The 27,200-nt window shown below is 48.8% G+C and overlaps 1 protein-coding gene across 3 annotated transcripts in view; it reads left to right on the top strand.

Annotated features, from left to right (window-relative positions):
* The window catches only part of LOC135902594 (dachshund homolog 2-like), a 255,132-nt gene that overhangs the window by 193,455 nt on the left and 34,477 nt on the right, over positions 1 to 27,200 (top strand). For all 3 annotated transcript variants that reach the window (XM_065432786.2, XM_065432788.2, XM_065432787.2), the window contains 2 exons: positions 1,061 to 1,276; positions 16,386 to 16,469. In XM_065432786.2, the coding sequence (XP_065288858.2) occupies positions 1,061 to 1,276; positions 16,386 to 16,469 (300 nt within the window). The remainder of the gene's footprint in view (positions 1 to 1,060; positions 1,277 to 16,385; positions 16,470 to 27,200) is intronic.

Genomic DNA, 27,200 nt, shown 5'->3' with positions numbered 1-27,200 from the left:
AACGTCATACCATGCAGGCACTCTTTGAAGAGTACACCAATATGTCAGACGAGGCCTACTGACAATCTGACATGTTTCACTTGGATACCTGTGCTCAGCTGCTTGTCAGGATTCCTTGCGAGTTCGTCTACAAGCATAGGTGTATAACCTCCTTTGAAACCCGGAGTGGTACGTCATTCGATGGTATGTTGATCCGACTGAACCCGACAGAGGAGGCCATGACAAAGTGTCGGTGAGCTTTTATAGCGGGCGCTGTTATAGGTTGTGCTACGCTCTGACGCTTACTCGCCGCTAAAATATCGTTTACTCATTGTTGCTCTCAATAGTCGCGCCATGGAAGGTGGTGCCACAGCGCTAATGCAACCCCTACGTGGAAAGTTCTTCCTATGTATTCTCGGCCCGGTGTCGCCGAGTGTTTGCGTGTCGTTTTCACCATGCGCAATGATATCACTGGTGTCGGCGCATATACCACGGCGGAAAACACATGAAATGCGTTTCGGCGGGATAAAAGTACAGCCGCCTGATCTGGGGGATTTCATGCCCAAAATACGTCGCAACTTCTCCCTGTCGTCGTCATTACTACATGTCGTTGCCGCTTAGGCAGTAGTATAGAGAAAGAGCCGATTTGGCAATCAACAGCCATAAGGACCTTCGCGCTTAGAATACTTCGCTTTAGCCGGTGAACAGCCAGTCTGATGGTAGTATTGGCGATATGATGATAATTAGCCTCTACCATAAGTGCTCCTTTCGTAACCGCTATGCCGTACTCTCGCACAAGCTTTCGGTAATGATAAAAGTATTGTACGTATCCTAAGTATCCTGTCGGACAGAATCGTTGTCCGAACTACACGATCTGGTTTCCACGCAGCGTTTTACGCTATGCGGCTACCGCACAGTGAGACCAAGCAACACAAAGTTGCCTTGATCGCGCGCTCTAACGTCGCAGATATTCGGCGACTATACGCGTCTTTTAAAATCTCCAAGGTGAATACGCATCTTTTCATTGATCTGTCCTTCCTTGCTTTTTTTTCTTTTTTTCCTAAATGCTCGGTGTTAACAGAGCTTAGCGGCGCCGAAGGTAGCAGCAGCCCCGAGCCCCATGGGGGCGGTGGCGGCCAGGGCGGGCCCAGCATGGACGAGCGCTACGCCATGGACGCGGCACTGGGTCTCGGTGCCGTGTCTTCGATCGAGACGCTCCTGCGTAATATACAAGGCCTGCTCAAGGTGGCCGCGGACAACGCCAGGCACCAGGACAGGCAGATCAGCATCGAGAAAGGTGAGCGCGGCCGAGATGTATACCTATCCACGAATTCTTGTCCGATCAGGTGGCACATCGGTTCAAGAAAGTTCGCGGTCACGAACAGAGAAGTCGATTGTCTCTCACAGTATGCGGCTTCGTTGTTTAAACTGGAAAGAGGAGCCATATCAATTCGCAATCACGTCGTCAGCTGTACGTCCGCTTTCAGTGTGGATAAAGAGCATGTACATTGCTATAATTGGTACACGTATTGAATAAGAAACTGGATGAAGCGAGAACTACTCTGTTGAGAGGCTCGCCGATGTAATCTGCCAGCTTTATTTTGTTCAGTGTCAGTAAGGTACACGTCCAGATTGCGAAAGAAAAATAAACAAACATCTTATTGAACCAGAAACTGACGATGCGTCAAAAGCTCCTATGTTCAGGGGCTATCCGGTGTGATCCACCACGTTGAACAAAATGTATAGTTTACCAGGTATCGACAGAAGGCGGCAGGTGTATTAACTCGTGTCTTAGTGACCACATGCCTTTCATAATTAAACCGGAGAACCACTCGCGATGGCCCAGACGGTGTGGCGTTTCTACTGCTGAGGGGGGCACGACCTTAAAGCGCGATCTGTGGCTGCCTTTGGGTGAAGTATAGACCCGAGAGAAAGCGTCGGCTTAGGTTTCGGCATGTGCTGAAGAAACCGAGATTATCAAAATACTCGAGCCCAGGGCCTTACCCAACGGAGTCGTTTGATTATAGTCTGCAGCTGCAGCTCGATCTGAGCAGCAGAATGAAAGCTAACATCGATCAATCAGTTGACCGATCCATAGTTCCGCCAAGTTAACGAGGGATCTATGCATGAATAAATCAGTCGCTTATTAGACCGATCCGCTAAATGGGCGATCTTCGTGCGCACTGGTCTCGAAAAGAAAAATGCGCGCTGTTGGTCAGTTCGAGCGATATATGTTTCAACGCCGACATATCGAATTAACGAAACAATGAGAACGCCGACTGACTGCAAAACTAAAGTTTAGAGCCGCGAGGCTATGCAAGCACGTGTCCGATCAACCTGCCTGCCGCGGGAACGACTGCGCTCCCGGCTTGAGGCTATAGTGCGAGGGCGAATCAGAAAGTCTTTGCCCCTGTTTCTTTATTCGTCAAAATAAGGTACATACAAGTAATCACAAATATACGTACCATTCTACGTACCATGCAGTATTGTTCCACATACTTCCCACACCGGTTCAGACCCCCCCATTTGTCCCATCGCAGCACTAAACTTGAGATGTCCCAGTTGTCAGTCTGCGAAGCACGCAGTCTCCGTGAACGCTCATTGTCGTGCAAGTCTTCACGGCCCCTTTTGCGAAGGTACAACACCACCACCTCACACTTCTCAAAGGAAGACAACTGTCCCCACACGTGGGCTGCATTTACCTATGGATTTCGATTGGCGTTCGTCCCGTTGCCCCACAGAAAACGAATCACACTTCGTTGCTCGTACGCCGTGGACGTGTGAAGCAGAACCGCCATCTTCAACAGCTGACAGCAACGCCGCTCCGCGAAGCTATCGGTAAGGCCAGGCCTGTCCAAGAAAAGTCCACCGCTGGGAATTTATACGTTGACTTCGCATTTACAGCCGTAATTTGGCTAAAAAAATAGATGCTAAGACTTTCTGATTCGCCCTCGTATATAACCCTCCAGCACGTCGCTGTGCCGTTGCACGTGCACATATCATGCATAAACAATTAGAATTTCTCATGTCCTTCTCAAGTGCCCATCCATGGCGCACACAGTCCGAACGAAAAGTGACGTCGTTTAATTTACGCTTACACTGTAATTTATAAGCGTTCCCGTCCTCAGTGATACGCCTTTTTCTTTTTTTCGTTGCGTCACATGAGAGGGCACGCGTTCAGCTACGAGACGACAGGCATGCGTCTTCTGACTAATCGCGCGCACGTTCGTCGAGCGGCGCTGAACAAGTCACGTTTCAAACTTTCTTCGCATAGCCTGCAAATCGCTCATAAGGCGGCGACAAGCAGAGGTGTCTCCTTACGCGGGCTTATAGTGCTCGAGATCCGCACACGGCGCATTCTGCCGCCAGCACGTTTCTCGGTGTCCCAGAGGGAAAGAAAGGAAACGTCGAAAGCGAGCGAGAAGCGTACACCGAGGGCACAAGTCGCGACCGTCCATCTTTATTTTTTTCTCTCTCTCTCTTTAGCCCCTCTCGGTCTGCGGGATTTAGCACCACGTTTCCGCCAATAAAGCCTCGATTTGCATACTGCATAAAGCGGGGACACGCTCCGCACTCCGAAAGTCCGTGCATTGCTAGCTGAGCCTCGTCTAATGACCGCTGTCCCGCACGGGCTCTTAGTTCTCGCGCCGCTTCCCTTTTCTCGCGTCTCCCTCGTTGCTCTGTCTCCTTCTTTCCTTTTCAAATTTTCCTTTCATTACTTTTTGACTTTCTTGCCTGATGCCCGCTCGACACGCTCTGCTGGTGGCGCTGGCGTATATGTGCCTTTCTTGTCTCGTTTCTTATGTTAAATTTTTCGCGCTCAGAAATTCGCAGTGTGCGCGCGGAAAGGGACTGGCCCGATGACGCCATATTGGCGAGCAACAATATGTATATATATATGTCTGCTCTAGCTCCCTGTCTATCTCCGACTGGCCTTCCTCCAAGCGTTTTATTTCGCTTCCTGACAGCTACGCAACCTCCGCAAAGCCTCATATTTACGTCGAATCGTGCTCAATTTTCTTTTCTTTTTTTTTCTTTCTTTCTTTCTTTCTTTCTTTCTTTCTTTCTTACACTCTTCTTTTGGGCAGCATTCATCTTTCCTTTCTGTATTTCTTTTTCTCTTTTTTTTTCGGGCTTCATTTCGCGGTGCGACCGTGTCAAGAAGTCAAAGCACCCACCGAGCCGGGGCGGAAATGACGTGGGGCGAATTTACGAGCCACTGCGGGGGGTGAATCTGGCAGGGGGCCAGCAGCGCCTTCCGGAAATGAAATGGGCTTAGCCGCGCTGTCCCCCGACGCGACCGCTATTTGTCGCGTCACTTCCGGTGTCAATCACTATTTCGGCGCCCCCTTGTTTCGGACCTCTGTCTCGGCAGCGGGCGTATATAGGGTCCGCCTAAATGCTCTCAATGTCGGTCTGTTTGTGAGCAAACTGTCGCGGTTTTTTTCTTTGAGAATGTTCTTCTCTAAATGTGTGGCGCTTCGCAGAACGTCGGCATCTCGTCTACCCTTAGGCGGGAAGTTCTCTGCTCCGTACTGCAGCGGACACATTTTTTGTTTGTGTATGTGTGCGTGTGTGTGTGTGCGCGCGAAGACTTGTAGTAGCCTGGAACTCATCGAACTTCTGCTCTGAGGGCATATGTTCTTGTTACGAACATGCTGTGTGGCACCGATGATTAACAGGCGAAAATGAAGGGCACACGTGTGCAACTCTGCTGCACTCAATTAAATTGAAAAAAAAAAACGTAAAATAGAAGGCCTTGACACGGCAGCACAATTACCGTTTCGGCTGCGTTTAGTTTCGATTTCACTTTTAACGATATTAATCCTATGACGCTTATAAAGAGAGCCATTTACTCCTCGTCGCCTCAAATGAGTAAAACGAATAAACGCCGATCGTATCGCCTCGAAGCGCGCAGTTGAAAGGGCGTTGTCATTTGTATGGTGCTGTAAACAAAAGCACTGGCAGGTGCTTAAGGTTTACGTATGTATCTGCACGCAGGTGCAAATACATACGTAAACCAGAAGTGTTGCTCTTACGGCTTTAAATAAGGGAGGTCGTCTTCAGAAAGCAGTAGGTGGGAAGAACCAAGGCTCGACGGAACTTTTGTTTGCCATTTCAGGCGACTACTCGAGGACCCGCAAGCTTATGCAGGGGATATTCAAGCGCATTTTCTTTAAGTGCAGGAACCGGATGGCAACGCTGCTCTCCACGGCAACAAAACGAAATAAGTTAGGAGAATCTTTGCGAGAACGAATTAGAGAAACCATGAACAGCATGCTTTGACCACTGGCCAGCAGTCAGAAACCGATGATTGTGAATAATAATAATAATAATAATAATAATAATAATAATAATAATAATAATAATAATAATAATAATAATAATAATAATAATGCGCAAGAAAGGGAAGGAAGACGGAAACGACAATCACCACGAGCAAGAAAGAAGTTAAGCAGTTGAGCGCAAAAGCCAGGAATTCGGTCATTCCTGTGTGTGCACGCTTCTCCGATCGCTTCCGGCCTTTTCGCCGCCGGTCTCGCCATGGGAGACGAGGAAGGCCTGCCTTCGATCAGCCGGAACAAACATTGCTGCGTTTCTTTTTTAAAAAAAAGGATGGCGCGGTTCCGGCGCGTCTGTTTGTGAGCCACTCCCAGCACGATCACCGAGGCCCCGCTCTGGTCCCTCGTGGAACGGGGCACGTCATCTGACCCTCCCCTGCAGCTCAACGTGCCGGTTCTTGCCTCGCTATCCGGCTTCTATCTTTGTCCTCAAGGCCTAGTTTTCTTCCTTCCATCTCTGCTTCTTCTTCCCCTCTCGCATAAAGGAGTGCTCACACGACGTTTTCGACTTTGCAACTTCTATTTTTAGTTCAACGTTCTCAACCTCGACACCTTAGAAAAAAAAAAAACCGGCAGTTCTCAAATTGCCGTAAATAATTTACTATACTATCTTCCCTACAACCAGTGTCGGCGTCGTTTGCAGGGAAGTATATGAATCGTTTAGTAAAGCAATGAACGGGGCTAGTAGGTGGACGGTGGCGTAACACTAAGCGCATTGCAATCATGAATGTATGGACTGCGACATCAGGACTCAGAAGGTGGTCGCGTGTGAGCAAAATATCATGAATTTTTGGCACCCACTCCAGCGGCTCGCTTGATAGCTTGTTACACTGCTACATCTGCATGGTGACGCGAGGAGTTGAAGCAGCATACCAGACGGCCAAGCAAGCCGGAGTGAGTGCCAATCCTTCTGCTCTCACGTGGTCACATTCTCTCTCATGACGTCACAACACATACATCTCCCGAGAAACGAAACCGAAAATGGTTGTAGAGGAGTAATTATAATAAATATTTAGAGCCCCTGAGGTCGGCCAGTGTTGATTCTCTGGTGTTGAAGTTGAGCTCTCTCAGTTAAAACGAAAGTAACTAAATAAAAAAAAGGCGAAGGTTACGTGTTACTATCCCTTAAAAATTGCAGTTCGTACTGCGCAATGGCAGCCAAATCAGCGAAAAACAGCTGCGAAAGTTCTCGGCTTGCTTCATCTGCAGGCGCATTTTGAAACGATCTATGTTTCCTTTTCTGTTCTCATATTCTTGTGCTTCGCGCCCAATGGCTCATACCCGCGATAGCAGCGCCGCCAGAGCCAATGAAGTAATGCAAACTAAAATAAAAAATCAAATGAAATTGTTAAAAAATACGGACATTTGCAAAATAAATATGCTGTATTATGGAGCAGGAACGGCGTAACTGACCTCATTCTCTTTCATTTTTTAGTAGAAAAAAAAAAGTTGCCTTCCATAAAATACAGAGGGTGGATAAATAAATCATTAATTAATTAAATATATAATTAATATATAATTATATTCTTTCTTGTTGCAGTTCTTTTCTTCATATTTAGCAGTTAGGGATTCATACGACACAGAGCATACTATCGGCAGTATACGGTTCGAAGTCTGGTCTAAAATTACACGCATATAAGTTGTGATGCAGGTTGCACATTAGCTTACTTCAAAAAAATTTGTCTGGAACAGCGACCCGTACGGGCGGTTATTCGCTATGGTCAATCTGTATGTTTGTAACCAATTCCATGCGCATGTTTAGCACAGACAAAGAAAGGGTCAGGCAACTTCACTGACGCTTCTCTTCATCGCTCACATCGCAGCTTCGAACAACAATATTCGCAAACTAACTTCGGTAAAGATGGCCACATCTACTTACCTTGCCTGCCGCGACGATTCACGCCCGGGTGAGGTTGGTCAATATGCATGTATATTTCTTTGGCACGCGATGTGAGACGGCAGAAGCTCCACATCTCCCTGGCGTGATGTTGTGCAGCTTAGAATTCTTGCTAATGGCGGTATAATTCGCTATAGGAAGGCAAATCGCCAATGAATGCGCCAGAAGAGTGTAGTTTGAGTCGTCGTAAATGCATGCAAGCGCTGTAGTATCGCGTTGAAGGAAAGAGGAAAAGCCAGACGGCTCTCGGCGCGTGCTCTTCAATGCCTGCCATCGAAACGCACTCGCCAGAAGCACGTTACGGCTTCTAACGGAGGGAAGGGGGGACTCCACATGTAAACGCTGTCGCATTTCTTTACTCTGATCAGCAAAGAAATGCGATCCGCTACGGTCGCATTCACGTAAACGCGGCTAGTGGCTTCTGTATCGCGACCTCCACGGTGGCACCTCCACGGCGTGGAAATCCATGTCACCTCGAACCGTCGTCGTCTGCGCGAAATGGAACAAGTGCGCGCGTCAAACGAAAAGGACTCCGGGGTCTCTTTCCAACCCCCTAATTACGGTGCTCGCTCGGCTCACCTAAATCCTGACTGATAATCAGCGCAGGCACGGGGAAAGCCCTCTAGGGTAATGCGCGGGAACGGAAAGAGAATGCGAACACCGCCGCCCCTGAAGCCCCCTCGAGCGCTCTTCGAGGCCCACAAGCTAGCTGTACAAGCCTCTCTCTTTCTATGTGGATTCGAGGGAGGCATTACCGCAAAGGGCGCGAAGTGGTTGTGTGGTTCGCGCCCTAGTAATAGGACGATCTTGTCTTTCCTGGCGTGCGCTAGCTCAGAGACGCACGGAAGAGGAACTCGAATGAGCACCGACGCCTTTCGTCGCGCGGTCAACGACGCCTCCTCCGCAAATAAATGTAATTCCAAGGGGGCTTCCAAAGAAGAGGAGCAAAAGGATTTGGGAGGTGTCGGGTGAGGGGAACGTCGCGTTTGCGTGCTTCGTCTTCAAAACGAGCTACGCGCTCCTCGGATAGCGAGCGCGGCAAACAAGATAGCGTGGCCGGGGCGCCTTGAACCGAGCGCGTCCTTTCTTCTTCGTCCTCTTCCTGTTCAGGGCTGCGCGCGACCTCGTGGTTTACGACTTTTAATAAAGGGGTCCGAGGTTTCTCCTCTTTCGCGCTGCGCCGTCTTCTGCTCGTATTTAACGCGACAACCCACCCACCCACCGACCGACCGTCCGGTCGGCCGCCTCTGGGTGCAGTGTGACAGGGCTTCGCGCTTTGGGGAGGGTCGTGGCGAGAGAGAGAGAGAGAGAGAGAGAGAGAGATCGTCGGGCTCGGGCGCGACGTGGCTCGGTCGTCCTCGTCGTCTTTTATGGGCTGCACGCGCTGTCGTTTTTCTTTTGGGGGGGGACGCGCGCGCGGCTTCGCCACTCGAGATTTTTCCTGATGAGGGTGGCTGCGCTAAGCGCGCTCGTTATAAGCGTCAAGCGGAAAGCGCCGCCGGTGTGCGGTCACCGAAGACTCGGAAGAGGACCTCTTATTTTTCGTTCTCGTTTGGGCTGGCCTCCCGTGCAGCGCTTCTCAAGTATTCGAGGAGGAGCGTTCGTGGGACCGTGCTCGTGTGTAGCTGGCCGCCTGACGCGTGGTTCTTCTATGGAGCGCCGAATTTCTCTCCACCTCCGCTGGTCATCAGTTTGAACTTGAACAGAGGGCGTATACGCGGAAGCGCGTTCCACACTTGCGTTTAGCGCGTGGTTCGGCTACCGTTACTTCGGACGCCGCCCTCCACGACGAAGTTTCACTTGGGTGCGTTGTTTGATTCGGGTTGAACGAAATTGAAGAGTGATAGATGCCGAGAGCGAGGGAAGAGCGTCGTAAGTTGTATGCACTGCCGTCGTTCCGGTGAGTGATGCGTTCGCAGGTTGCTGAAATCGAGAGATGCTGCTGCGGAGGATTAAGACGCTGATGATAGATGACGGGGTTATAGTGGAGCACCTCGTCTCGCCACGCAAGGACATTGTAGCAATAATTGAGTTTCGCCAGAAAACACGAGATCGGCGTAATCAACGTTAACACGCTTTAATGAACACTAGTGAACAAGGTATCCGTAGGGACACCAAACGACAATTTCAGTGGCCGGTTCTTTTTATGGTCAGTGTCAATAATCGGGGCTCCTGCAAAGCTTATGACTGCACTGGTTAAATACTGCATTGAATTCTGTGGTTGAAACTAGATTGGAACCCAAGGCGATATGCGGCATCCAATGTCAGGTCGGCTTCAACCCCAAGAGCTTTCGTATTGGCATTTTTGTTTATTTATAATAAAACGGCTTTCAAGGGGTGAAGCAGAAGTGCTCCCCACATAATACTGAGCTTGAGCAGTACAATGCGTATGTGTCACTTCGCAAGCATGACTTCCGACTAGACTTCTGGTGACTTCACTAGCACGGGGGATTTCGCAACTCCTCTGTTTAAATTTCTCAATTTGGAGATGAACACCAAGTTGAAAGGTCAAAAATGCGGGGACAATGCGATTAGTCGTACAAATAATGTCCACCTCTTCAGGTAATTCACCGAAACACGTCGAGTTCCTCTCCATACTTCATCTGATTTTCTTTTCAATTCTGAAGTAAAAAACACGCAGGCACGCTTACGCGTAGGATAGATTTCACAATTTGAGTGTGAGAAATGTTAAGATCATTATTCACCATTTTATCGATTATAATATAACGTATGTATGAAATAGAAGTAATAGTGGTACAGAATCATTAACTACAAGATAAATATAAGATAGCCTCTTCGTATTCTACAGTCAATTTTCCCAGTCACAGGTTAATCGGACAAGGACAAACGGCTCACAACTGGTAGAACAGTGTGGATTCGGCACGCCTGCATTACGCAGAAACAACGCAATTAGCCTCCTGTTCCACACGAACGATTTAAATAATCACTCACATGTGCGGAGGGCCTGCGCTTCATTCACTTAGCACATGTATTGCCGAATCCTCACAGGTACGTGGCTGTCACCGCTCCCCAAAAAGGTCAGCGACTTTCCCTCGAAAGAAATAATCCTCCCTCACGCAAGACGGGTTTTGCTATGCGCGAGGGATCGCCGTATAACTCGAGACCTGAACAATGTCCTGCGAAGCAGAAAAATCCTGGCAGCTGTCTTGGTTTACTTACTTTTTTTTCCGCCTTTCTAGTTCACCCTTTGCGTGTCTGTTAACATTTGTTTGGCATCCCAATGACTTCCTCGGTTTCTCTTACCATCCTTTTCGCTGCCTTCCGATGAACCACGTGGGTCCCGCTTGATACGTAATTTCGTTAAAAGCGATAGCGAGCCACCCCCTCCTCATATGGCTTCCCGCACCGATCTCCGAATGATTTTCTTTCTGTCTTTCCGTTTATTTTTCTTCTTTGCTGTATCGCTGTCGTCTCGTAACACGGCTGGTCTGCTTCCCAATGTTTAATTCGTTCCGGAGAGGCGCAGTCTGAAGGCGGAATGATCGCGACTTAACTAAATTTCTGACCTCGCTCGCTCCGCAGATGAAATCAAGCACTTGCCCTTTCCCCTCCCGCTTCTCTTTCTTGCTCGGCCCTAAAATTACGCTCATTAGATTAATAAGCCAGTCGCTCAAGCACGAAAAGTCTCGTGCCTGCTATACCAGACGGCGGCCGCGTGGTTGCCAGGAGGTTATACGTACTCGAGAACTCACGCACAGACTGCAACGTGTTCGTCTGCCGCAGCAGACGTCTGTCTGTTCGTTCGTCTGTCTCAACTTTCGGCGCGCAGCCGTGCTTCTTAATGCCTGCCTCCGTTATCTTTAGTTCCCTTCTATTTTTTATTACGTCTGTTCTTTTTTCTTTTTATTCTGCTCGTGTCCTGCTACGTCGATGTTCAGTGGTAATATTTACTATCGCAAATCACGTGTGTATAGATCAGCGTAAGCGGCGCGATCGCCCACGTTTTCTTTGCGGGGCTGGCATGGCGCGGTCGCTGCGTCTTTTGCTAGCGCTTCTGTTCCGCGTGTGTTGCTCTGCCTCCTTTTGGTTCCTCCTTTTTCGCCCTCTCTGCAGCGATTTGTGCTCTTTCCGAGTCCGCGCCTGATGTGGCTTGCGCTCGCAGCGCGGCCAGCTCAAACGGAGCTGCTAAATCATGCGGAGCGGCCCGAGGTTAACTGCGGAACTTCTGAGCACCCCCGCGCAGCGCGAGAGATATGGAGAGATGTGTGTATGTTCTTATGTGTCTGTGCATGGCTAAGCGTTTCGCGTACGCTGCGGAGCGAAGCCGATTCGTGCCCAATGTTGTTAGCCGTAATGAGCCGATTTAGGTCGCCTGCTCCGCGCAAGATTTGCGTCGTTGCTGCTGCTGCTGCCGCCGTCGAACGAGCGCGCGTTCTGTTCGGCACATTTGTACTGCGTAATAATATTTGCGGTGTGAGCGCCCTCTCACTGCAGCTACTGCGTCCTGATGGCACCGGCTCCGTGCAGACGGTTGGTAATGCGAGCTGGCCTCGCTGCTATGGTGGTCTGCCTATATATACGCATTCTGCGGTGGTTTTTACAGCAAACCCGTTCAGCTACATGAGGATTCGACCCGAATATCTGTGTCTTTTTTATTCGTTTTCTTATTCTGTGTGTTTAGCACGATGCAAACAAAGCTTCACTGAAGACACCGTCTGAGTTAAAAGCAGAAGTATGGTTTCGCCTTTAGTAATAAACCGCGTGCTTTTAGAAACAATGTGTTCTAGCACCAACGCGGTATGTCCTTAAGAAACGGTAGGCCGGGGTGAGCTTGAGCCGTCTGATAAAGAAAAGAAAAACAGGAAATTGGACGAGTTGGTCAAAGTTCACGTCAAGATAGTATCCTCGCAGGCGGTCCCTGATCATTTTACGGGACTAGACCAACGCAAGCTCAGCTCTGCGACAGATGATATTGGGGATTCGTGAACATTTGCTTAATTATTCGTTTTTTATTGAAAGGTGTTGCTGAAAACGCCGATCTAATGAAACGCACAATTTCTGTAACTGTCTCACTATAGCGATCTCTATGCTGCAGAAATGGGGGAAAGGAGGGAGAAGGGCTATGTTGTACTGAAAAGTAATGTTTCTTGTCCATGGAGATCAGCACTTCGTGTCAAGATATTTGAAGAGTATCAATGGTAAAGGTAACACTTTGTGACCGTATGGAAGAAGCTATCGTTATTATCGCCTCTTTATGGTCATTTTGGTTCCTACAAGGCTAGTTTGAGACTGTCGCTTGGAGGAGCTTTTACGGTCGTCGGCAGTGTTGCAATACATCTCGTTGTTGCAGGAAAATAAATTTCGCTGGTTATCTAAACCAAAGCTTAGAATATTGGTAGTTCTTAACGCACTAACATACTGAGGAACCAAACAGCTTAGGCTGGCGTTCTACTCGGTTCCTTGCCAACAATGCATCGTTTTCTGTGCGGCGGCAGCCCTCTTCAATTAGGATCCAACGATGCCAAGATTGATGGAATTCATCGAAGCATCACCCGTTCATTAACTATAGAATTGTGTTGCAACAACACCGCTGACGTGTTTCTCGTACGTACAAGCTGCGTAACGCAGAGATTGCATGCCTGCCTCTCTCTTCTTTTTTTTTTCTTTCAACGAAGGATTCGGTTGTTTACGAAGCATTCATTGCCAGTCTTCAGTCCATGTCCTATAACAAAGCGCGCAGCTATAACTCCACACTCAAGAGATCACGCTTGAGACAAAAGCTAGCACGAGGAAGAACTTATAAGACAGACTGCACGTTTTTTTTTTTCGTGCTTAGACACCCCCCAACCGCGTATACGGCCATCAGGGGCGTGTCATCTATGTTCGCCCACAAGACCATTGTGTTCGACAGCCGCGGATACAAGGAAAATCTTTACGCGGAGACGTGAACTGATTTCGGTCGTGCAGCACGGACCCGCGGAGTGTCCAAGGACAAGACGTGCATTCATTGTGTTTTTGCGCCGTATACGCTGCTACTATCAAGATCGTCGAGGCGTTCTATTGGCTTCGACGACTGTGTCACGTACCGCGGGCGCTGTCAGACGTGACGTGTTGCGAGCCATGGTTCGAGAGCGGCATATATCAACAGTAGCTCGCTGCCTCGGATCTGACGTGCGTGCCGCCCGTTCGGACCGCCATTCTTTTACGTTTCAATATTGTTCGGTGGCGCCATCGGTTCCCGCATCTCGCGGATCCCAGCTTTGCCCGCGCTCGACGGCGCACTGGAGCGATGCAAGTATTCTATTCCATGCCCACCCTTGTAAACGTGCTTTCGTGCGCGCGCGATGGCAACTATGCTGTGCGAGGAAGCGCCCTCGTGCTATCGTCTATGTAGCCATCTGTATAGCCGGCTTGTGCAGCTGTGCAAGGAAATGCCCTTAGTTAGGTGACTGTGTGGTAGGACGTACAGCCACTGAGAAACTTTGTAATGTCTAAGACTGCTCAGCAGGGACCTTATTGTCGCTCTTGTACAAACTAAGCCCATGTATACCGTTTCTTTTTATTTTTTTCGCTTGGTTAGCCACGCGGCATAACGAAAAAAATAAATGAGTATATACGTGAGCTGCTTGAGCCAGCTATTAGGGAACACTCAATACTCCAAGGAATGAAGCCGTCAAGAGAAAGAGAAAGGATGTACAGAAAGGCAGAAAGATAAGCAGAGGTGGTTATGGTTAGCTACCCTGCACGGGGAAAGGGGTACTAGTATATAAAAAGAAAACGAGAGCATTATAAGAGGGAAGAACAAATAAGACGTAATGTAGCGCATGCCATGTAACTTATTTCACTCAAGAAAGGCTTGTCATTCACCTGAGACGCTTCGAAAGCTTCTCCTAGTCACGTTTTTCGTTTCGATCTATACGCTGATCGCAACGTTCTTGCGTATAATAACGTTTTTTTTTTTTTTGTTCTATCTGTTATCGACATTTCAATTCAGCGGGCGGGCACGGTCACAACCTGTAGCCTCTCAACTTCGTCCATAAATCTTTGCGCGAACGACAGCCTTTCTTTCAGCGAGATCATCGAGGCGCCACATATATATACATGCGCCACGATCTGTCCATTCTTCTTCGGTACGCGTCCGCGAACTACGTGGGACTGATCGCGACGCGCGTATCTCAACCGTGCACGCAGCAGTCGATCGAGCAACCCGGGCCGATGAGGAACAAAAAAAAAGAAAGCCAGCGTACGCCGTTTGCCCTTATCTCGGGCGTGGTACTGCATATGCGCACAGCGCACGGACCGTTCGTTCGTTTTCTCGCAATTACGGTTATTGGTCCACAGAGGCACCCGTACGCGCGCTGTGGCGAGCTCGGGGCTTCGGCCCGAGACGCCGGCAGTTCATTGTTTCGATTGAAAAGGGCAGGTCCCAGTCGACCGTGGTGCAGGGGTGGGAGTTTGCGTGCGACGAATGCATTTAGGAAGGAACTCGGCGGTCCGCCTGCAGGGCACGCCATGCACCGACGACGTTCTCGCAGTCTCGCACACGAGCCGCAGCTCGCGGCGCCCTCAGCCGCGCTCGTAACTGATTCCTCGGCGCTCATCCGTTGGCCCCACAGGAATGGTCTTTCGTTCCCTGCGCCCCCCCTCCGCCTCCCTCCTTTCTATTCACCTCAGCTGCTTTTTCCTGTTCTTTATGTGCGCCTGTGCATCGGTTTGTCTTCATTTCGGCTGGCGATCCCCGTCGAAGACGTCCTCCGGGTCGATCTGTTTTATGGCCTGTAACTGTTTTCGCAGTGGCGCTGCGGGGCACCGAGAGACGGAGGCCCGGCGCGGCACTCTCGCGCGCGCGCGATATTGAAAACACGGGAAAGCGATGATGATGGACTCCCCTCTTTCGGACGTGGCTGAGCCGATTGCGTGAAAGGCGTGATTCGCAGTCGTTTGGGATTTCGTGCGGCCGCTTGGCCGACCCTGTCATGCCATATATTTTTTTTTCGTTCCTGTTTTTGTTCTTCTGTTCGTGCCGGGTCTAAAGGCGTGCGCTAGGGAATGGTCTTCGCGCGATGGTCGCCGCAGTCGAGATCTCACCGGAGAATCATTTATGAGAGGAGGATGAGATCGGCGACATTCTGCCTTTAGCTACTGAACTATGCATTCCTGTATGGAAGCGAACAGCTGTACCTTGATTTATTTAGAGACGTGAATTTCCTGCGACGTATAAAGCGCGCGCCAAATGAAACATGATCACAGGCGATTAATGATAGCGTTTCCAATAACTTCCCTTATATATTTGTTAGATCTCTTTTTTTTTAGGTAGCCTGGCGTACCACTTGCGCATTTTGCTTCATTTCTAGGACGTCAATATACAGTTCGGTGTGACCCAGGATTCCTCCCACCCTATAACCACATCACGTAAACCTTAACGCACTCATATTTTATAGAAGGGCTATGCACTGTGCGCCAGTCTTTGTATGCTGATGTAATTACGTTTCATACTCTGCACGCTGTGTATATATTTACATCATGGAATAAGAACGCATTCCGTAGACGGTAATGAGCTTGAATCATGAATCATTTGTCGGAAAACCGCTTGTGTTGCACCAAAGCCTACGTTGGTAGTACCGCTGATTGATTGATTGATTGATTGATTGATTGATTGATTGATTGATTGATTGATTGATTGATTGATTGATTGATTGATTGATTGATTGATTGATTGATTGATTGATATTAACATCTCAAAGCAATACAGTGACTCGGAGAGATCCCGTAGTGTTGGCTTCCGGGTTAACTTGGATCACTTGGTGTTATTTGACCTGCTCCCTAAGCGAGGCATGAAAGCGTTGTGTCACTCTGCTCCCATTTTAATGCTTCCGCCGTGATCGCTAAATGAATCCACGACCTCGTAATAGCGACAAAATCCTATAACCATTTAGTCACCGCGGTGGGTGACGGACATGAATAATAACAGCCACAATAACCGTATTTCTGATAGGAGCGCTTGTCCTGCTGTTCTCTATTAGCTTACTTAGATTGGCGTAATGATGATGGCGTACGCTGTTGTCGCTGTAACTGTACGTTTGTAGCATTGTGTATAGCATAATTATAGAACTGAACTTCACCTTGCAGGATCATGACAACCATGTCTGTCTTTTTCTTTTCTTTCTTCGCCTTCCTCCTCCCTCATTCCCCTCTCTGTCTCGTAGCCGAGCTCAAGATGGAAGTACTGCGAGAACGAGGTCTGCGGGAAAGCCTCGAGAAGCAGCTGACTGAGGAGCAGAGGACGAGAGGTGAGCGGAGTTTGTCTGGTTCGAGTACGCATTTGTTTTTCCAAAAAAGTCCATCAATCAAGTATGGAGTTGTCAAATCACATCAGTTAAAAACAGGGCTATTTGTACAAAAAAAAAAGCACGATATGGTTGGGGTCTGTTCCAGCGACAAATATATCAAAAGACGTCAGCTGTGAGAAAACCGTTATTTAAAGCGTGTTAAAATTGCCTGAAAACACTAGAAAAAACAACTGCAAGGGATAAGCAAACAAACAAAAAAGTGGGGTGTGTAGGAGGGGACATGCTTCAGCAATTCACAGAAAACAGTGAAAAAAGAAAGAAAGAAAATAGAAAGCTCCTGGTTATCTTAACAAAACATTTTACCCTTGTAGACAAAATTTTTTGCTGCCCGTATACCCAGAACACACGAGCGTCCCCGTCATTAGACAGTTATTAGACAAACTTTCTATCTGTTCCCTGGTTCTAACCTAAGTGCGTGTCCTGGGGCGGCTTGCGCGCACATTTAATAACGAAAATAATAACGAATTTAAGAACGCGCTCTTAAATGTACCATAGACAACGCCTAGCCCGCACAATAACGGGTTCTTAAATTCGTTATTATTTTCGTTATTAATTGTTCGTGCAAGCCACCCCTGGTCGAGCTGTAGAGATTGAAGGTTGGATAATGTCATCCAACCCCTGAGCATGGTAAAGCGTTTGCGAAGCAGTGAAAACAAGCAGAACTATAGAAAAAAATTACGTAGAATCTCCTCAGGGATTTATCTGAATGATGCGTAAGCGTGTCGTAGTAACGACGCGGTGTTTAATGGTTGTGCGCTACCGTGTTTGATATAGTTGTGAGAACGCACCGGGAAGAATCGTGAAACGGAGAAGCGCGGTTTCAGCAACGGAACTGTTAGGTGAGACCTGCACGAGACGACGTAGAAGAGGTGAGTAGAAGCAATGTTCACTCGTGTTATAGGGAGGCCGTAGCGGATGTGGACGTGGCACGAAATGACGAGGGAGATGTAGGAAATGAAGGAAACGTTTGCAGCTTTCCCTGGAACATCGGTATCGGGTGGCGGCGCCACGGCTTCGTTTTTCTTGTTTGTTGCGTTCAGCAGCGTGTTGCTGTAGTTCCCCACTCTGCGCAGCGTCGTTCATTTGTTTCTGGCGTAATCTGTATTCACGCTGATACTCTGCATGCTAGCGTTTCCGTTCTTCATCGCTAAGCACCTGCGCTCGTCTTGGCGCCGTTACGGTAAACGCGACAGCGCTGCGGCGGCACGAACCGCTGCGGAAGGTGGCGCAAAGTGAACTTCTGAGGCAAGCAAACTGCAGCAAACTACTGTAGGTATAACGGTGCCAGGTGCGCCGATGACGTTCCGATTCGAAGCCATGTTCCACAGTTCAGGTGCGTGCGTGATTGTACACGTCACGCGTTCAGAGACACGTGCTCGTGCCTCTGCTCGCACGATCCGACGTCGTCGTCTTCTTCCACAGCTGGCTGGCTCTGTCTTGAAAGTGATTGTCTTACGCGACGGACAGTTTTCCAGTTACCCGCCGCGGTTGCTCAGTGGCTATGGTGTTAGGCTGCTGAGCACGAGGTCGCGGGATCGAATCCCGGCCACGGCGGCCGCATTTCGATGGGGGCGAAATGCGAAAACACCCGTGTGCTTAGATTTAGGTGCACGTTAAAGAACCCCAGGTGGTCGAAATTTCCGGAGCCCTCCACTACGGCGTGCCTCATAATCAGTAAGTGGTTTTGGCACGTAAAACCCCATAATTTAATTTTTTTTTCCAGTTGGGTAACCATAGAAACGCTTACGCATTTAAAAGAAACGGGAAAAAAGTCTGTGAGCAGTTGGGCTTGCAACTTGATATCGCGAAGTAAACGTTACAGGAGCATGCGCACACCTTTGTCGTTTCACCAATCCGTGAAAACGTCGCGCGAAGTGTTGCGAAGTATATAGCGAAAGAAAGAAACAAAAAAAACGAGGAAGAGAAAGGGAAGATACCTTTTTTCTCTCTCTTTTTTTTTATCTGCGAGCCTCACTACGGCTCCAAGTGAGTCCTTATACTATATACAGGTCCTCTCCAGCGGGGAATGAAAAATGGTTTCTCTCTGCTCCAACACATCCGTCGTGAAGCGGCAGTGGCGGTGATATGCTTTCTGCGCCGCCAGCGAAGCCGTCGTCTCGGAGTGCAAATACGGGATTTCCTCGCTCAGCCAAATATTTTTTATCACTATCCAGAAAGCCCCCTCCTCCCTCACTCCCCTGGTTGTTCCCCCTGGACGCCCCCCCCCCTCCCCCACCCCTAGATACCCCGTTGCGCTTTCATTCACTCATTCACTCGCTTCGCGAAAACGTACTCTTGTGGAAGCAGTGGGCAAAAAGAAGAAGCAAAAAAAAATCGTTATCTTTTTCAAGCCGTTTCACCCCTTTTGGCGTGACGCGTTGGTGGTCTTTTATTTTACAGCACTTTCGGATTCGGTGTTCCGGGCCGTTGCTGCAGCACTCTTGGCTTACTGCAGGAAGAGAGTCGGCATTTCTCTGTCCTTCCCCCTCAGAGCTCTCTCTTTTTCTCGGCGTTCATCTTTCATTCCGCGGTGTTAGTGTTTCCGGATGGAAGAACCCCGCCGTACATATACAGCCTCGGAAGGCACAGCGGCGGCGGCGGCGACGGGCCGCCAAGTGCTTCTTGCTCCGAGCCGAGGCCATACAGCAGCGGTCGGTCGAGAAAAGGGGCTTATTTGATTTCGCGCTTCGCGCCTCGCCGAGGACGGGGCGTGGATGGAGACTTTAGCCCGCAGTTTGTCATTTCCGATGGCGGGCGCTGGAGACGGATGTATCGCTCCGGAAAAGCACTTGCTTGCTCCCCCGCGCTTTCCTCTGTGACCAATGCGCGTGAGTTTTTGAGCGATGCTGCGAGACGATGGAGCTTTCCTTTGTTTTTGTTTTTCTAAGCCGTAACTCAGTAACTGTGGTCGTTGAGAGCTGAACCCGAGCACGCAGCACCTGTCGCGATGTCTGCGGCAAATTTTCGCGAGCGATTTTCTTGCGAGAACACTTGCTAGGTGCACTGAAACTAGAGCGAAACAAAGAAATGCCTCTTTAAAGGGCGCACGCTATACATTTCGCCTCTGAGGACGTGAAAATAGAGTTTCTGCGTTTACGTTCCCTATTACACTCTTTTAGCGCCCATTTTACTCAAACACCTCACATTAAGCGCGTGTGCCAGGCAGGGTATTGTATATTTAGTTTATCGATCAGGTGGATATGTTTGTGGCATGCAAGCTTCATGCTACTTGTTTTCACCTATAGGCTAGGAATGATGAAAATTACCCCCCAATAAATTCTGGCTAACACTGAGAAACAAGTAAAGTGAGACAAATGGTGAACGACGTAATGTTGCGCTTTAGATGCCATTTACTGAAAGCTGAATAGATCTTTGCTGACTCCTCGGCTAGCATTCTGCTACAGATGATAACAATGACGTATACGATACGCGCGGTGGTATAGCGTTCCGATGGGTGCGTAATGCAAATACGCTGGTGTACTGTGCATTGGGTGCAAATTAATGTATCTCAGAGAGTCAAAAGTAATCGGTATTCCGCCGATACAGCGTGCCTAATAATCACATCGAGATTTTGGCAAGTGAGCGGCCAGAATTTAATTTTAAAGACGTACCAAACAACTTCTGCGAGCGAAAAACGCCGCAAGATTACCGGCTGCAATTTCTACAATTATGATATGTGATATAATTAGTTAAAAACCTAATTAGTCCAGTTTTGTAAATTAATCGACTAGCCGTTTTGATTTCTTGTACAAGTAACGTCCGCCTCTTCGAGTAACACAGTTCAGAATTAGAGTTGTGCTATCTTCCACAGGTGATATTTTTAACATTGTTTACAGTTTGTGTAAACTGAAAGTATACTTTCTATATTGTCCTGGCGCTCAGATATGAAATATCGTCACCGCGCCTCTGTATACGCACAACCTAAAGCACATTTGATGGCATCGACCAGCTTAGTCCTCGTTTTTATACCGAGACAAATGAACGATGCGTTAGGCTTGACCCTCCCCTTCCCCATAAACACACGCACCAACATAGCCTCATTTCTCTGGGCACCGAGACCGCGCCGTAAATATGACAGCGAAATTGCGAGCAAAGTAACTTGATGGTGGCAGAGGAGACGCCGCGGACAAAGCTCGACGAACGCATATTCGGCGGTCTTCCAAGGCCTCCCTCTCTGCACCCGCCTTCGCGCGCGCACTCACGTGCAGACACACGCACTGGAGAGCGAGCGAGAGCGCGTCGTGCGAGCATCTGTCACGCCGCCGTGGTTGTTGGCCGCCGCGGCAACGGAGTCGTGTTACACGTGGGTGTACGGAGATAGCGAGCGGTTTTCCCGCTCCAGCCTCCCGCGAACACGCTTCACTCGCGGAAAACAAATCGACGCAAGAAAAAAAATCCGCCAAACGGTTAGAAAGCGGATTTATTTTTAAGGTGTTTGTTATCTTTATTCGAAATTCGCGGTTGCACAAGGCGACCGTGCGGGAGCGCTGTAGAAGGAGAGGGTGTTCGGAAAAAGAGAGCGACACCACTACTGCCCTTGCGAGAGGAAGCAACGATAAACGAGAACGTGACAGGAACAAGACCTGCGACATTGGACAGCTTTCCGATGTGAACGAGAAAAAAAAATAACAATGAAACAAGAACAAAAATTGGCGTTGGCACACAAGCGGAGACGTGAGAGTACATGACTGGGAGAGGGGTCTGAAGGGGGGGGGGGGATGGTTGGAGGGGTGTTGGGAGTGTTGCGCGTAGGAGGGGTGTTGTTGGGGGTGTCACTCGTGGAAGGTAGCGGCCGATATTCCGTTCTTCCTAGACTCGAGTATCGCGTTTCACTATTTGTCAAAAAAAAAAAATCGTTTCTACCCAAATATCGTGGGCCCAAGAAACCGCGTTTGCTGGCGAGCCAAGAGCGGGAGCTGCCCTTGGCTGGCCCTTGGTGTCGGTGTCCCGTCGCGTCTTGCGCTTCCGCCAGCGCCACGAGGCTTTATGGCACTGGCTGGAGTCCCATGTCCCGCAGAGCGCCGAGAGGAACGATCCCGCAACCTCTCCCGATATACAGCTACTGCTTGCTTTGAGGAGAAAGAGACCGGCGCGTTTATTCGCCCTGCGGTGCAATAACGTTTACGTTTGCGCATCTGTGCGGTTGTCGACGTTATGCCACGAAGCGCCCCCGCATTACAGCGAGAGGGGAAAGGAAGAGAAGCAAAAAGGCGCAAGGAATAGACTTGAGAGAGTGGGGAGTGGGAGGGAGGGCATCGATGTACGTGCGCGTTCGAGGAGGCAAAAAAAGAAAAAGCAGAGAAAAACTTATTCGCATGGAAATGATGGTTGGCGGTCGCGGGAGCGCCATGTGTCGGGACGATTCGCTCGGTCGAAGCTATGCAGCGGCAGTGCTGGTGGGAGATCCACGCGGGCGATCGCACGGAAAATGCTCGCGATTATGGAGGATCCCGCCGCTCGTGCGCGATACAGATTTGGCGCGGATATGTATGCGCGCTCATCTCATATTCTATCCTGTTCTTTTATCACTTCCTTTTCTTTTTTGTCGGGCTTTCTTTTCTCTTTATTTCTTCTTCCACCTCACTTTTGGGCGAGCAGTCGCAAGACCGCGAACAAGCGCTGAGTGAGTAGGATTCGTCTGCTTCTATTTTTACTTTCTTTCAGTCATTGTGGCAGCGCGATTTCTGATGGCTCGGCGCGCACACACGAGTCTGCCGATCGCACGACCGTCATCATCATCATCACCGTCGGCCATCTGCCACGGAAGCGAGCCGGCGCACCATGGGCTTTCTGCTGCGCCTTTCATCTGTATTCTGTCGTCTCGAAAACAAGAGCCACGCTGGCGTACCGAGCGTATGCGAAAGGGGATCCGATTGTCGATGTTCGACCTTTCCCGAACGTAATTTGCAGCAGTTGTAAACTTGGTCCCGCCTCTCTCGCGCGAGATTTAAGGGCAGCTGTAATTGAGCGCTACTCTCTGCGTATACGCATCTATAAATCGCAAGAGAAGTTTGAGCACGTTGGTATTCCGTTAGGAACAAAGTAAGAGAGAAAAATTGCCATCTATGTGGCATGAAGCTATATAGAAAGAAATCCCGATACAGCTTTCTCAGGAATATTATGGCTTCATGCTATAGCCGGGTGGATGACAGTAGTTCGTTTCATGAACCTTCCTACATCTTGCGGGCTTTCCCAGAACTGATTTGTCATATAAAGTATATGTGCGTGCGTGCGTATGTGCGCGCGAGCGCGCGCGCCTTTTCTGTCTGCGTTAAGCTTTTCACGCTACCTTGCACTGCCTCTATAGAAGCAATCGCAGCTGTTTCATAAAGAGCATATTGCCAGTGAAAACTGACAGCGACCTGACTTTCTGCATCTTTCCTAGTCCACATTTTTTCCTCCGCTTGCTCCAGTTTGTTGTTGTTATAGTTCATGCGCCAACCAGGCCTAGAAATAAAGTTCAGGCACAGCTGGCTCATGCAAGCTGTAGCGTTAGTTTCGACCTTGGTCAAGACTACTACAAGTAAGCGAGCTCCTAATGTGACGGGCATAAACAACGCTTAGATTTGTAATGACCGCGCAAAATTTACGGCTGTGCCGTGATTGAGGTTCTTTTAACGCAGTCCTTGATGAGTGAGCCTGCGTAGATCATGGTCCGTTATCGGGGTATATACGTTGCCGTGCCGCCTTTGTGGCCGCAGTGTATAGTCGTACGTACTGTGTTCGTTGGCAAACAGTTTCGGTTGCGTAACGACTTCGTGCAAGTGCGGTACGTTGTGCGAACAGCGCGTTCCTTACCTGCGCCCCGCCCACCTATACCGCGATGTGCGATTGCAGTTTTGCCCGCTAATTGCCATTTCTTTTCGTCCACGGACTTCGCGTGTGTCCGCTTTTAATCAGCATCTGTTTTCCAGGTCATCGCGGCAAATGGCGCCTACGTGCCTCAGTTATCGAATGGCATAAGAGATAGCGCGGCCGCTACAATACGCTGCGTGCGTACGAGCTTGCGTTTGCAGCGTGCACTCAGACTTCCCCGTGAGGTTGGAGTCTATATACGCGTTTCGCGCGTCAACGTCCCAGCACATGCCAACTTCGCCGAGGCGCAAACGAGGCTGCTGAGACCTTGCGACTGAGTAATCAGTGATGACAGAAACGTTAAAGCAAGGTTTCATGCAAATCAATGAGTGATGACGCTGGATCTAGCCTACTGACTATAAGCGATAGCTATCAAGCGCAGCAACGCAGAGCTTAATTGAATGCTAATTGAAATAACATAAGAAAAAGAAAAGATGCCACTGTGCCAGAGAAGCACGACACGTTTGCAATGTCTAAAGAGAAAGCTTGTTATTTCAAGTCTAGTATTGTTCTGCTATATAGGTTCATTAAATTTAGCCTATCGAGCAAAATGTACCTAAAATTGGCGCTCCCCATTGAAGTTGTATATGTCGCAGGTAACGGCTTTTCAAAACCTAACTGTGCATTGGAAATGGCGGCCTTAAAATTTGCCGTTTTATTTGCGGCAGCGCAGTGATCACTACAGGATATGCTGAAAATAAAATGTCCATCACCGGCTTGAAGACATACCTGCAGACAACGCTGCATATAGTTAAACACTCGGTTGAGGGTTGCCGGAATTATTTGTGCAGTGTTTTAGGTAATGGCTGTACATATCTTCTGCAGCGTGTGAGGATTTTCCTCGTACGCCAGTCTTTTGAGTGCGCAGCCCACCGACGTTATGAGCTACAGGCCTTGCGTTTTCATATCATATCACGCGTCAAACTGAGGTGCCATTCACAATCACCATAATTGTTTCCCCCATTGCAGAGTTAATTTTCGGACACCCTGTATATGAATAAAAATATAGTTCAGTTGCTGGATTCGCGACGAGGGCAATAATTCTGCGATAGCGGCACAGGTTGTTCGAGAACTTTTGTAAGAGTTATCTATCTGTGGGGCATATACCTAAAAGACTGATTCACGTTTCTGAAATTTCATTTTCATCATTCCGTCTCTCATTACTTCTTCTCCAGTGCAGCGTAGGAAACGGCATATTTGTCTTCCAGTTAAACGGTCTCTGCTTTTCGCATCTCATTTATGTCGCTAAATAAGCTGAGAGTTCAGCTGGTTCTTGATAAAGATAGGTCACTCAGACATGGGTATGTTACAATAATTATTAAATGTCACGTTTGTTAACTTCATTATTTGCAACTAGTGCTGGAATGCAGGCTTCTTGGTAGGACATCATGTAATACTAATGCAGCTCATTCATAAGAGCGTGGCACAAGAAGGCACACGAAACATATAGACACGGTGCTTTCGAATGGCTTCCTGAAGTAACGTTCCATTTGGCCTTTTATCGCTAATTATTACACTTGCTTTGTACTTCCTCTTATTAGTTAAACGAACTACGCTCTCATGGTCACGTGACTCTGTAATCAAAAACATATTTTTTTCTTAGTAGTTAATATAGGATGTACGCAGGGCACGCGCTGTATGACAATAACAATTTACTTCGCCAACTTTCACGCGATGAATTGCACGTTACTGAAATTACGGATAACCGATCGAGTAGCCTTCGCTCGCAGCATCGTTAAAGTTTCCCTCACCTGATAATTGGACGCCGTTCTTCACTTGACCGAAGGCGCCATCTGCAGTGAACGAAGCCAACAACGGTGTAGGCTACTATTGATTTCTTTGCCGCCTTTTTTAACTCCTGCGCTATGCTGGGATATCTTTATTTCTTCGCTATTTGGGCTGAATTTACCAAGCTTTTCGTTGATAAGAGCTTTTTGTCATTGGCTGGCCGCATTCACTAAATGTACGTCCAGCGTCGGCTTTGGCTGGAATTTGCTCTTACGAACAATCCTAACGTAAAAGCTTTCTGTTAATACGGGCCTGATCGATTTCTACGTAGTTCCACATGTGCTAGCTAACAGCGCTCGAATTTTATTAGTTACTAGCTTTACTTTTGATTACAATGCGCTCTTTTATTTATTATCTTTTATTTTCAATGTGTACTACGACCGTTTCTTTCTGATTTCGTTTTAAAGCGAAACAGGGGCCAAATCGCAAAGTTTATCGTTCCCTGATCGTTCTCAAGTGGTGCTTGTGATTGGCCGGCCGCCTTCGCTAATGATATGTCTTGACTAGCTGGGATCTTCTTTTACGAACAGTTCTAGCGTAAAGCCTTTTCTGTGAATACGGACCCACGCACATCGAAGCCCGTATTCACAAGAACCTCTTGCGCTAGAATTGTTCGTGAGAATTTCAGCTGACACTCAATGGAGTATCGTACACGTGTAATTAACGACCGGCGCAAGGTCAAGGACAATTACGGACGAAAAGCTTTGTGATTTGGGCCCCAGGAACATTCCAGTCAGTTTCCTCTCTCTCTCTTTCTCTCTCTCTGTTCACTACAGACGAAAGCGATAGACGCTAATAAACCCAGTTGTTCTAGGAGGATATGTCCGCATTAGTTTTGCTCTTTTGTTTTCATGCGAAGTTGCGTAGATATCACCGCAGGATTTATGTGCCTTGTCCTCTTCGATTGAGATGGGTAGAAAGCGCGCGATGAAGCTCGCGTGATAATCATGGAACAGTGGCTGGTTGAGAGTTGACAGCGTCGTGTCCCGGCGACGCAAATTAGGCCAGCTCCGGCATAGGGGCACGCTGTGTGTTTACATCGGGCAACATTTCATACGTACCGCATGTATATGCCGAGAGGAGAAACTAATGCAGTGTGTACCTTATGTGTCGTCCGTGTACGACGCGCTCGGAGAAGGCGCTGTCTCTGTGCGCATGGGAACGCTTTCCGAACGAATGACATGATGAGTGCTTCGGTCGGCGCGGAAAGTTCGACTGGCGCCCAACGCCACGCGGAGCCCATAAATTTTGTCTCGTGGGCCGACCGCGCCGACACAAGCCCGGCGGAAATCCGAACCCACCGATCCAAGCCAAGTTCGCGAGTAAGGATAGATGCGAGCTAAGCATAACAGCGCGCGGAACGCTTCTGCTTGTATGACCGCGAACACTTTGTGCCGCAGTGTCCCCGCCGGCGTACAGCGCGCCTGAAGAACGAAAGACGTCTCGAAACATGCCGCGCGTGGCTCACTCGTTGACGTGCGGTGACGTCGGTGTGCGTGTTTACGCTGCGGCTGCGCGAGGTGACAGTGACGAACACCAAATCATTCGGCCGGTCGTAACTCAGCGGCCGTTTTTCGAATCGAGGCCCCGGTTTCGGGGAGCGCACGCGCTGTAAATCACCGAGCGGTGGTTCGGCGTCGTCGGCCTCGACGGGCTGTCTGGAAGTCGTCTCGACTGTCGAGCTCTGTTACGACTTGACCGTGGCTTCGAACGGCGTTTTCTTATGGTCCTGCGATTACGACTACGCGCGCCTCTTGGCATTCCCACGTTGCCCTTTGGCTTTGCCCGTGGACTGCGCAGTATTGGCTTTGTTTATGTAAACTCATTGTGGTGTGACTTGCCTTCGCCTTTTATATCTATATATTCGTGCGTGTATAGAACTGTGTGCTGTGAATTTCGGTGTGTGCGCCCGGTGACGATGTTTCTTTTCCTTTTCTTACGACATATATATTCTTTATATTGTTTTTCTTGCTATGCGAAAAGGAGTAGTGCCATCAGCATTATAGGATGACTACATCGCTTTCATTT

The sequence above is a fragment of the Dermacentor albipictus genome, chromosome 3 (assembly GCF_038994185.2).
Source record: "Dermacentor albipictus isolate Rhodes 1998 colony chromosome 3, USDA_Dalb.pri_finalv2, whole genome shotgun sequence".
Lineage (NCBI taxonomy): Eukaryota > Metazoa > Arthropoda > Arachnida > Ixodida > Ixodidae > Dermacentor > Dermacentor albipictus.
Note: the sequence above shows the minus strand (reverse complement) of the source record. Positions and strands in the feature narration are given on the sequence as shown.